Genomic DNA, 13,218 nt, shown 5'->3' on the forward strand with positions numbered 1-13,218 from the left:
GCCTTAAATAATAAAACGAGTTGATATACAAAAAAATCGGAGAAAACGGTGAAAACAGACTCTAGGGTTGTGCAACGGTTCAGAACCGCGAGAACCGAACGGAACCAGAATCGAATAGAAACGTTAAAGGCTAAATATAGAACCGGAACCGGAACCGAACCGTATTTTAACGGTTCCGGTTCGGTTCGGAACCGAGTTAAACGGTTCTTGTGTAAACTATTCTTGTCGGAACCGGTTTTCAATTAAAATTCTAAATATGAAATATTAGAATGTGCAAGAAACAAGTGACAACCCATAAAATAAAACATTATTATATCAACATATTATATTTTAATGAAGGGGATTGAAAATAGATAGAGAGTAAAGTGTCATTTTCGTCCTTGTGGTTTGGCAAATAATGCGAATTTAGTCCAAATAGTTTATTTTTTGCATATGGACCATTCACGCTTCCCAGTTCTTGTCAATTACACCCAAATCACTAACGCTGTTAAATTAAAATCGTTAAGTTAGGGTAGACATGTCTTTTTTCACTTTCTTTATTATATGAGTACAGTGCCAAAATCGTCCCTGAAGTTTCGTCACATTTGCGAATTTCGTCACATTTGCGAATTTCGTCCAAAAATAGTTTTTTTCACAATTAGATCTTCGATATTTCCCAATCATTGCCAATTTCGTCCAAATTGTTTACTCGGTCTAAATTCAACGTTAACTCAGTGGTGTTACTGTACTTTTACATGTTTATTATTATTATTATTATTATTATTATTATTATTATTATTATTATTATTATTATTACAGTGAGCTAAATCCTTTATATGACTAAAAATAAAGAAGAATAAACAAATTGATACTATATTGGATTTAAGCATAGGAATAATGAGATGTTATTATGTCATCGAACAAACACATAATAATAATAATAATAATAATAATAATAATAATAATAATAATAATAATAATAAACATGTAAAAGGACAGTAACACCCCTGAGTTAACGTTGAATTAGACTGAGTTAACAATTTGGACGAAAATGACAACAGTTAGGAAAAATCGAGGGTCTAATTGCGAAAAAAATAGTTTTGGACGAAATTCGCAAATGTGACCAAACCTCAAGGACGATTTTGGCACTTTACTCATATAATAAGAAAGAGTGAAAATGCATGTCTACCCCTGACTTAACGATTAAATTTAACGTGGTTAGTGATTTGGATGTAATTGGCAAGAACTGGGAAACGTGGATAGTCCATATGCAAAAAATAAATTTTTTTTTGACTAAATTCGCATTTTCTGCCAAACCACAAGGACGAAAATGACACTTTACTCTATATTAGAATAACTCAAAATATTTCAGAAAATAATTATTTTTTAAAATAGATTTAGGGTCGTGGAAGATGATTATTTGTTTATGATATTAAAAAGGACTAAGGGATTTAATGTAACCAGGAAAGTGAGAACGTGGATGGTTGCTCGTGCATGGAAGTATGAAAGCCTATTAAATAAATAGGATTTTAAATATAATCTTCAAAGATTAAACCTAACCCGGTTTAATCTTCAAAGTTTAAACCAGAACTGAACCGGGATCCGTTTCCAGCCAAATTTAAAAACCGGAACCGGACCCGAAATACAATAATATGGCTCGGATCTAGCGGTTCGGTTCCGGTTCCCCGGTTCTAACGGTTCGGAACCGCGAATTGCTCACCCCTAACAGACTCAACACACCTCATAGTGAATGAAGGCATGGCCATGTCAAGAACATACGAAGAAAAGACAAATTCAGGAAATCACAACAAGGCCATGCTAACCTCAACACACCCTATTTTGAAAATACAAAAGGAAAAGACAAAATAGAAGGTACTGAAGCTCAACATGGCCCATGTTCAACCTAATGATGCTAGACTATCGCTATCTAAGTAAATCAGTTTCCTAATCACCTAAACAAGCTAGGATAAGATGCTAGAAGATGGGCCTTATGTTTATCATTGAGAACCATTCAAGTACGATACAATTTCAGACTTTACTTCATGGCATTTTGAAGGTGAGACTGGTGTAGCAGTGATCTACTGCAAAGGGTATCGATCTTTTCGCTTTTTTGATGAGTGAGCTAATGCGATTTAGTAAGGAAGACATCATGAGGTTGTACGGGTCATCTCTGCATACGCTTAAAGACCCGACTCGGGGGAAAACAGATCGAATAGTTGAGAGGTTCAACAAGTTCGTTCGCTATCTTGTTGACAATCAACTAATACGACACCTCCAATGCCTTTGAGTATGAAATGGACTTGAGACAAAAGCAACTAAAAATACTAAAGACTAGAGGGAGATTTTAGAGCCCATTTGTATTTTGTATAAGTCTTTTGTATTTGCTATCTTAATCATCATATGCATTTTATTTGCTTTCGTTTAGTTTGTGTATGTTTGGATCCAACGCCTCTTTGTATGTAAACAAGCCTATTGGGCCTTCGGAATGAAAATGGAAATGCATGAGACTTGCACTATAAATAACTATAAATAGTGCAAGTCTCTCATACACACACAACTGTTGACAATTCAATCTCCTCTCTCTCTCTCTCACTTTACCAGACGTCGACCCGGGAGGGGACCGATGTTTGACCCAGATGACGTCATAAATAATATATATATATATATATAGAAGTATAGTTTGAAAACCCTCTTAAGTTGAGAAAACTCGTGAAAACCCTATGTAACATCGTTTTTTTTTTTGTAACACGTAATATATGTTGTTACATTTAATACAAAACATATAAAACATAAAAAAATGTTTTGCTATTTTTTTTACATTTTTTTAGTAATATATATATATGTTTTTAGGAGATAAAGTGTAAGAAAACTTTAACATTATTTATTATCTTTAATTGTGGACCTTATGCCACACCCCGTCTAGCACAATGCGGAAGCGTAAAACGGGAATGTAACAGACACCTCTGATATCAACACAATTGTTTATAAAGAAACATTACAAACTAATTTACAATATATTACATTCCTTCGTTCTATCATTGTTTTACGGTCTAGGTGATACAAACAAAACTAGTTCGTTAACTATACATTCTTACTACTAACTCCTTTGCTTCTATTCACATACATCAACCACACACTTCAGGCAAGTAACAGATCACCAAATTACTCCGATTTAGGTACACCTGAAAAGCAGTTTAAAACGGGTCAACTACTAGAGTTGGTGAGTTTCACGGGTTTCAAGAAAGCAATAATGAGTATTCACAAGTCAACACTTGTAATCGTGAAATAAGTATGTATGTATTTAAATGATGTATGTGATGTAATTATGTTAAGCTACAGTGAAGCCTGGACTGTTCGTGCTGCGTGCCTCCATTTCCCACGCTCAATCAACCACTGTGGCCCCTTTCCGCCCACAACATGCCCCGGTAGCTATGTCTAACACTACATAGCTGGTTCGTAAAAATAAAATATGGACATGTGCAAACGGGATAATGTCTCAGCAACCGTGCTGGCCCCGCCTGGGTTTGTCAAACCAATAGTACTATTCACAAGCCACCGGCTCGAAGTTAATCACTGTGATCGTGGGGACTTTCGTGTGTTAACACTTAGATAATTCACATCAATACATGTTTCAGGTATGTATAATGAAATCAAACATGCTTTTCACCCCAAAAGTTCGTAAACTGTTTAAAGAGTGGGGTCATGAAACTCACGGTTTAGTAGATAATCAGTACTGTATCAGCTCGTGGTTTGTTCGGTCCACTATCAGTAGTTCCTATAATCAATATTATAATAATATTAATATTTTAATATTATTATAATCTCAATACTAAACTGGGCTGTATAACTAATCTGGGTGTAGCTGGAACGCCCAGAAAGTGGCAATAGGCTTAGGTTGTAATGTTGTTCAAAGTCTAGTACTTAAAACCGAAACTTAGCTCAGACTCCCGTTTTCCCAGCTGGGCCAAGTGGCTCGTTTACGCGTTCAGGAAACAGTTATGGGAAAATAAGCTTGGGTAAATGTATTGGTTAATAACATGATTAAGTTATAAAGAAAGATCACATACTGGGGTCCCGGATAAGCCACGGGGCCCGTTTCCGTTTATTCAGTTTGATTTGAGAGAAACGCGCACAATCCACTCGGATTGTCCAGGTTTCTCATAGAAAAGTTCATTTTCACTTAATTAGTCAAAAAATATGATTTTTGATCACTCTTGGTGTTTTGATATTCCCACAGATTCACTAGTCGCGAACTTACCGGTTTTTTATAAAAACTGAATTTGTTTAATATTCAGATTAGCATAATTAATTAACCGTTAATCATTAAATTATGAAATTTAACCACTTATAAATTAAAATATGTAGATTTTAATAAAAATATTTCTGGAATTTATTTACTGATTTATTAGCTTATAAAAATTCATTTTATCGGCTATGTTTCGCCTGAAAATAGTCCGTTTACCCCAAACAATTTTTAAAAATTCCACAAAAATTCCTGAATACTAAAATCATGTCCCAAAACAACCTGTATTAATTCCAGAATGTAAAAAGCTCGTGCAATATTCTTTTAGGCCCAAATTCGGCTGTAAAAATTCACACGAACGCAAATAAACAAAACACCTTTAAACTTCTCCAAATGATCCCAAAATTCATATGTGATCAAAATACATCAAATATGAGTTCTCAGAAAATTTTCATAATTTTTGAAGTATTTTAGCTATTTTTCCCAAATAAACGTTCCAATTCGGTAACATATTCGCCAAATATTCTCGGATGGTCGAAAAATTACCAAATTTGAACAGGGACTCATTGAAATGGTCCCTGATGTCCTTGCAAAATTTCAAGTCCTAAAAATATGTACATCACAACCTTAACCTAAATAGCCCGTAAGCGAGTGTTTCAGCATTACCTTAGCGGGTTTGGCTCGTTTCCGACTTTTTAATCAAGTTTTCAGGTTCTTGTGCTTCTAAGAAAGCTAGGTACAAGTCCTATATCACAAAACAAGCAATATTTCATCAACATAACAGCCCTTAACTTAGGGTTTCGGCTAGTGCACAAAAACGAACTTTTGAACCGTAAAAACGTCGTTTCAACCCTTTAATCCGTGTTTATGGCCAAAAAAACTATCAAAACAGGTTCCTTACCATGTGTATGATCAAAACATGTTTATGGACCATTTTTAGGATTTTTACACGGTTAGGAATGATTTTTAGTAACCAAGACATGTTTTTATGGTATTAAACAAGTTTAAACAAGTTCAAAAGCTACTTATTTAAGCTCTTTACCTTAGGGTTTGGAGGTTTTCTGGCAGGAGCAGAAGTTGTGTCCAGAGTTTTCAAGAAATGATGTTGAAAATGGCTTAAATCTAGTTTATATGTGAAAGAACTAAAAGGGGGGGCTGCTGTTTGCGATCGGGATTATATGGGCCCACCTTGGGCCCATTTTGGCCCAAGTTTCTGATTCATCAAGCCCAAATACGAAAAGCCCGGTCCAAATTTAGTTCGGGTTCGGTTTTTGGCGCGAAAAACTTATCGGGTGCGTTAAACAGCGCGAAAACGAGTGTTTTTCGGCTAGTTTTGTGTAAAATTATAAAAGCATACTATATGTTTGTAAAAATAAAAAATATTTTCACGGTCGCTTAAAACATTTCAAATAAGTGTTTGGTAAGTCTTTTTCGGCTTAACGGATGATACAATGCTTGGTTTGTAACTATCTTTTGCGTTTAAATCTATAGCGGGTAGTTAAACGAGCATGTTTTCGTTTAACTTGTTTGCTATCAAACTAAGACCATATTTCTAATATTTTAGCTTGTATAGATCGTATATCACTTATAAATGGTCCCCCGAGATATCTGGGTCATAACCCAACCCGTTCGGTTAATCGTTGGTTTGTTACGCAAAAGGCGTTTATTTGCTTAATCGGTAAATACGTACTGAGGTGTACCTTGTTTTGACTCAAATGTCACATTCTCCCCCCATTAGAAAATTTCTTCCCCGAAATCGGTAACCTAACCCTATATATATATATATATATATATATATATATATATATATATATAATTTATATATATTATTAAAATGTTCAAAACGTTAGATTATCAATTTATCATAAATTATATAATAATTATTTGGTCAATTTTTCCTGCCTCCTAAAACCTTCCTGAAACGTTTTATGGGCTTTTATGGGCTCGTTTTCAAATACTTAATATTAAGATTTCACTTTAAGAAGTAAGAATGAAGTCTGGTTGGATGGCTTTTGGGGTTTTTTCTAATGCTGTGTTCTCGAGCTCACTTAACGAAGGAAAGGAAAGGAAATGAAAATATTTCCATTCATTTTCTTTCTTTTCATTTTCCTTTCCTTTCATTCATTTTTTTTTCTTTCCATCCATTCAATTCCTTCCAAAATGGAAGGAAATAATTTACACTATAAAACCCTCCATTTTCCTTTCCTTTCCTTTGCTTTCTTTCCTTTAATGGAACTCGGGAACACACTTATTGTTCTTTCCTTCCTTTAATGAAACTCAGGAACACAACATTTTCTTTCCATCCCTTCATTTCCTTTCATTTCCCTTGTTAAATGAAACTCGGGAACAGAGCGTAAGGTTAATCTCGGTTTGTTGCCTGGGTTCGACTCCCACCATACAAAAAATTTTTGATTTAATAAAACATAGAATTTGACAGTTCATCCGGTGGTTCACCGATTCCGGTCGGACCGCAAACCGCCTAACCCGGCTGGGTTGCTAGAAAACGGGCTATACTATGCGAACCGGACCAGAATACCAAGTGGGTCCCGGTTGGACCGGTCGAACCGGCCAGTCCGGGTTTCAAAACATTGCTCTCTACCTTATCTTCTCAACAACTCTTCACTTCCATTTATAATAAATAATCAAAACACTCAAGAACAAGATCCTTATTTGTTGTAAGTGATTTTCTCTAGCTTACAACAAGAATTGATTCAAGAACAAGTTGTGAGATCTATTATAACTGCAGTGGCGGAGTCAGGAATTTTTTCCTATGGGTTCGGGATCTTTTCCGGCGTCAAAGTTTTCGGGTCGGGGCATCATAACAAAAGTGCATTGTCAACATTCAATAAACTACAAAGCCATTATATATATATATATATATATATATATATATATATATATATATATATATATATAAGATATTACATATTATAATTGTTTCTTACGCGTTTTCTAGTTTTGACAACGATTCTTAACATTTTCAATAACGACTTTAAAAAAGAACTTATTTTTGATATAACAAATACAAACATCATGCATATAATCATCACCCATCAAACAAAAACTAACCTTGCTTTTTTAACTCGTACAGGATTTTTATTTGAAAATCAAAATTAAAGAATAACGACTTTCAAAAAGAACTCATTTTCGATATAACAAATGCAAACATCATTCATATAATCGTCACCCATCAAACAAAAACTAACCTTGCCTTTTTAACTCGTATAGGATTTGATTGTTTGAAAATCAAAATCAAAGAAAGATGGATTGACGTAGTGGCGCAACTTAAACATTTAAGTTGCGAGACTGAAAATACATGTTAAATTTGGACTTTTAGATTAGAAGAGACCCTACAAAATCAAACTAAATAACTCAAACCTAATGGACTAATACTTAACAGGTTGAACCAAAAGTTTTTAACTAGTGGTCATAGTTTTATAGAATTCATTATTATTTTATAATAATTTTGTTTAGCATCATTAAATAATCTAAATATTTTTAAAGTGTAGTTTGCTCACAAAATTAAGTGAAAATAATAAAAGCATTATAAATTATCTTGCACTCAAGAACAACCTAAAGAATCAAAGGGTACGAGTAAAAAAGGTAAAAAGTATTATGATGGGCTTAAATACAGCCCAAAACAATATTAACCCTAACTAAATTAAGATTCTGGATTGAGAGAACATTTCTTTCTTCTTCTCTTTAACCATAGTTTCACACCACCTGCAATTTCAAAACACAAGCAATATATTTTCTTTCTACTTCTTTCACCTTTTCCATTCGGTTCGCTCGCTTAAAATGAATGGGTTCGCTCGTTAATTCAATACTATAGCTATATATAAAACCGAAAAAAGACAGGGTTCAGACGAACCCGGTGACATGGCTTACCTCCGCCACTGAATTATAAAGACCTAATATAGGAGCCAGGTTGGAACATTTTAAACAGTTAATTACATTATCAGTTTGTCATGATAATCAAGTTACAAGCATATTGTTCTTGTTCTATTCAATTGTGTTCTATTTAATTGTGTTTATAAACAAAATGGTGTCGCGATGAATCAGAAGGAGAATATCAAGGGGCCATCAATATGCGTATTTCTAATTCCAAATATGATTATTTTTATGTAAACAAAAGAACTTAAAAAAAATTAATAGAATTGCAAAGTTGAGAGGCCCTTACATACAAAGACATGAGTTATACCGAATTATAAGTAGCCCTATATCTAAAACTACGTTTTTCCATGACTGTTGATCCAACTTCAATTAGTGATAAAAGAAGATATATTTTTTAACTTTCAAGGTATTATGGTTTAAAGAAAACAATATATCACCAAAACCAAATGATTATGCCGAGGCCACCTTTGTTAAAACATTAAATAACTTTGAACAAAACTTCTGAAGAAAGATGTCTTTCTTGAAACTCCCATTTCCATAAATACTCACACCATACCCTCTCTTTATAAAAGTCTCCTGTTTATCATCATAGATTTCTTAAGAGAGGACAGAATGGAGCTAGCTCTGAGCTTAGGAGACACGCGAAAGCCGATTTCAATTGCTGATCAAAGCGGATCACAGCAACAGAAGATGAAGGAATTAGGGTTTTGCATGGTCTTAGGAAGCAGCAGCCAGATTGATCAAGATCATCAACACAAGAACTCGGAAGATGATGATAAAACAAATTGTTCTTCTTCATCATCAGATCCGCCGCCATTACAGCTTGATCTCCGCCCTTTCTCGCCGTCTCTCCACCAACCTTCACCACCACCACCGCCACCCCCACCGCCACCTTCTCACCGTCCTTTCCCGTGGCTCTCTCAAATTTGTAAGTCCTTAACTTATTTCTTTTGAATTTCTAGTGTCCATTCCAGCCTATCCAACTCTCTTTTCTTTTTGCTACTTTTTTCTTTATAGTTTAAAGAATTACTTTAATTTATTATTAGGGTAAGTGCACAACGACCTACTCATAAAAGATACAAAGTCTCACCTCTTTTTTAAAACAAAATCCACTATATTTTTGTTAATTCACCGTCATTTTTATCAAGGGTATTTAAGCTAATTAGGGAGTTAATTTCTGCTAGCTTATTAAAAAAAAAAAAAAACTTGCCTTTTTCTTCTTGTATATAAGTTTTTATGTCCTATATAATTAGCTTTTGTGTCCTGCTGCATCATGTAATCAGTTATAACTTTGTATTTGTGGGGATTACTCTCAACTTCTCATAACATTAATGGCATGCAAGCTAGGCACTAAATATTTTCTAGAATACCTAGCTTCTTTATTTTTGTGTTTTAGTTATTTTATACAACCTTCTTTATTAATGTGTGTAACCTTATATGGACAGTAATAGGAGAACCAAGCTCTCAAACTAAACTGGGAAAAGGGCTGGATGTGAAACCGCTAACAGCAGTATATGATCCCGACAATGGAGAAGAAGCAGCCCCCATTCAGTCTTCACCAAACGACAGTAATAGTGATACATCATCATTTCATATGGACTTCTCTTCCATTTTCAAGAGTAGCACTGGTAGCAGTAGATTTCCATCCATGAAAACCGATATGGAGTTTGCAAGGGGGAATATGGATTTTTTGGTGGATGTTTCAGAAAGAGATCAAAGAGTTTCTTCAAGACGAGGAGGGTATGGTGGAACTAGTGACGATGATGAAAACGGGTTGGGCCGAAAGAAGCTCCGACTCACTAAAAAACAATCCGCTTTTCTTGAGGATAGCTTCAAAGAACACAACACCCTCAACCCTGTAAGTCTCTTCTTAGCTCTAAGGTTATCAAAATACTTGTATATATACTTAAAATCTTTAAAACCCTAAACATTGACTCTTGATATATACACAACTAGTCAGCGAAGACAGCAATCAGAGCTCAACTGGCATTCCAGCAGAATCATCTGTCGATAATACTCATTTGTTTATTAAGACCGAATGCATATATGTCCAAACAAAAACGGATCACCCTGCTATCACCTGCACATAAATATGGATCTAGAGAGTTCGTATATTGGCTAGATTTTTGAAAAAAAAAAAAAGAAAAAAGAAAAGAAAGACTAAGCGGTCGTATGCATATTTGCATCATATTATAAGAAATTTCTGGACGAACAAGCACTAACCCTAACTAAAGAACAACTTTTTTAAAAGTGGCATTAGTTTTCGAGATCGAATAGGTACAAAAGAATGTTGATGCAGTCAACAATAGTCAAGACAATGCTATGTTATAATCATAATAGGGTACCCCTAGTCTCAATCGTTGTCTCTATTATGTTTTATTTATTTCAAGAGCATCATTAAGAATATCGCAAGCTCTAAGGGCGTTCTTTACCAGCTTCCTCATCCTTCTCTCTCTTCTCTCCCCCTCTCTTAATTTCTCTTTTCACAAACTTTGTCCGATCGAGCACATATCCTTGCACACGGGCTCTCCCTCAAGGACAACCAGTCTTCTCTAGTACAACCCCTCCTACGGTCCTCCTCCATACAAGTCATGGGCGGCTGCATTGGAGATATATATAGCCTAAATCTCAATGTGAATTAAAATATGATTGTTTATTGGATTACATCGAAACAGAAGGCAAGCGGGCAACAAGCTGCGTCGCTACTCAATGTGAATTAAACTACAGATTCATAAAATGTAATAGGTTAGATATATCCCCCAATGATTATATATGTACCATGATAGTGATATATGTATATGGATCCCCATGTTTTTTATTTAACAAATGATCTGTTGCAGAAACAAAAGCTTATTTTAGCAAACCAGTTGAATCTTCGTCCACGACAAGTTGAGGTGTGGTTTCAAAACAGAAGGGCAAGGTAATAATTCTAATTCTAATTTATTGATAAAGATCTAGCTTATTATGTGACTGATACTTGATGGTTTTGGATAATAGATAAAGATAAAAGCGGAAGCAATCGGTTCAAAACACCTGTATTGAATGAATTGAACTGCGTAACAGTCACGAGTGCATCGACTTTCTTAAATAGAAAAACATCAAGCGGCTAGAAACCTAAGAACCGGGCAAATTAACCTTAATAAATTTGGCCCATCTTATTTTGAATTTAAACAAACTAGAACATAAAACTCGTAAACCACACGTGCGTGGATGTAGCATGGAGTTGAATCACATTTCATCAATACTTTCCTAATTTATATATTTGGCTTTAAGTTCATACATTGTGTAGTGAATTACGTACGATCGATTACATCATGGGATAAGTGGATAATTTCATCTTTGGAATGTTATTTCATGATCATATATTCTTAAAACATTTTTAAAATATTAACCTCGTTCTTATAATGAAATCTGTTCTTAAAACATGTTTTTAAAAATTAAAAAACAAAGTTTTTTAAAAACAAAGTTGTTGCAGGACAAAGTTGAAGCAGACTGAGGTGGACTGCGAGTATCTAAAGACATGTTGTGAAACCCTAACAGAAGAAAACAAGAGATTGCAGAAGGAACTTCAAGAATTAAGAGCCATAAAAACTTCACAACCATTTTACATGCAACTCCCAGCCACCACCCTCACCATGTGCCCTTCCTGTGAGAGAGTAGTCACCACCTCTTCCACCACCACTCCACCCAACACCACCACGGCAACGCCCCAACAACCCGCTAATGGCTGCCCGTGACACTCGCAATACATCAAATGCCATTATGCATTCTTGTCATTACCTTTTTCAAAGTCTTCTAGCTCATGGGAATCAGGCTCTAAGTTAAAGAACATGGGGAAAACGTAGTCAAACGGTTTATATCTTAATTTACTATATGTGTATAAATCGTTTGCCTATCTTTAACCATGTGCTCATTTTTTTTTTCTAGTTCGCGAGCTCTTTTACTTTAGCAGTTGGAGGACTATGGTTTGATCAAGAATTTGATATTGAAGAAGATAAGTTGTTTTTTCGTTTTTTCCCTTTTTCGAACGTGCATTGAGTCGGGTATATATGGTTGCTCTCTATATAATTTGTTTCATCTCATATTTACCTCATATATTCAGTGCTCAAATAGCCAATTGCTTGCCATAGTCTTAAACTAATTATCACATGATCAATTTCCATACGGTTAACTTCTAAAAAATTCTGTAACATCCCGTCAAGGCGGAATTGCATCCATGCATGACCACATGATTTACACACAAAACATATAATGCATTCATAATCCAAATAAAATTACAATAACTAAATCGACTCATAGTCTAACATGGGAAGATATTTCTAGATAAACAAACATAACAAATAGCATTCCATATAATATAATCTCCAAGCAATTCCAAAATGTTGAGTAAGATAATCCTTAGGCATTACCTGAAAAATATACTTGAAAACGTCAACTAAAAATAGTTGATGAGTTTGTGGGTTTTGGCACGGTAAACGATAATTTATTCTTTCAAAATTAGCTCATCACGATGTTATGTTATATGCATTATTTCATCTCATTCTAGCATAAGCCCGTAACCTAACCGATTCGTCTCTACCCCCACCAACGCCTTTCCGGGCCCATTAGCTATAACGTTTGATCGCGGAACGTTAGTACACACATGATGTACGTGCTAAAAGTAGTCTAATAATCTATATCTATATATATATCTATTAAAAAAATTTATTTTGTCTAATTCTTATTGGTTCCATTCACTAATTCCCATATATATCTTACAACCTTAGAATTTATTACCATTTAAATAATTCAAAATACCTTTGTAACTTCATAATTTATTACCATTTATTACTATTTGTAGTAGATGTGTTAATTTTAAAAATTTGTCACTACTAAAAGTTGGTACTATGTAATAATTATCGGTACTATATGATAATTATTTCTTGCATTCTCTACACGTGAGTCTGTAACCTTTTTATTTATCATTTTTTTTCAAGTTACTATGCATAGGCTTGTAAGATCTTCAGGTTGTATCATCATACTTGCAACGCCCTCCTTGTTCTAGAGCTTCATTATAATATATATGTTGTATATAAACAACAAAAAGTTTTTGTTGTAACTGA

At 34.4% G+C, this 13,218-nt stretch overlaps 1 protein-coding gene across 1 annotated transcript; it reads left to right on the forward strand.

Annotated features, from left to right (window-relative positions):
- Positions 1-8,652: 8,652 nt before the first annotated feature.
- Positions 8,653-11,936, forward strand: LOC143612477 (homeobox-leucine zipper protein HAT14-like). Its single transcript, XM_077086455.1, has 4 exons — positions 8,653-9,044; positions 9,562-9,974; positions 10,957-11,036; positions 11,592-11,936. The coding sequence occupies exons 1-4, from the start codon at positions 8,729-8,731 to the stop codon at positions 11,851-11,853; spliced, it is 1,071 nt and encodes a 356-aa protein (XP_076942570.1). The 5' UTR covers positions 8,653-8,728; the 3' UTR covers positions 11,854-11,936.
- The last annotated feature ends 1,282 nt before the right edge of the window (positions 11,937-13,218 follow it).

Source organism: Bidens hawaiensis, unplaced genomic scaffold (assembly GCF_021521415.1).
Source record: "Bidens hawaiensis isolate Kalapana, Puna unplaced genomic scaffold, B.hawaiensis_p1.1 tig00034619_1, whole genome shotgun sequence".
NCBI lineage: Eukaryota > Viridiplantae > Streptophyta > Magnoliopsida > Asterales > Asteraceae > Bidens > Bidens hawaiensis.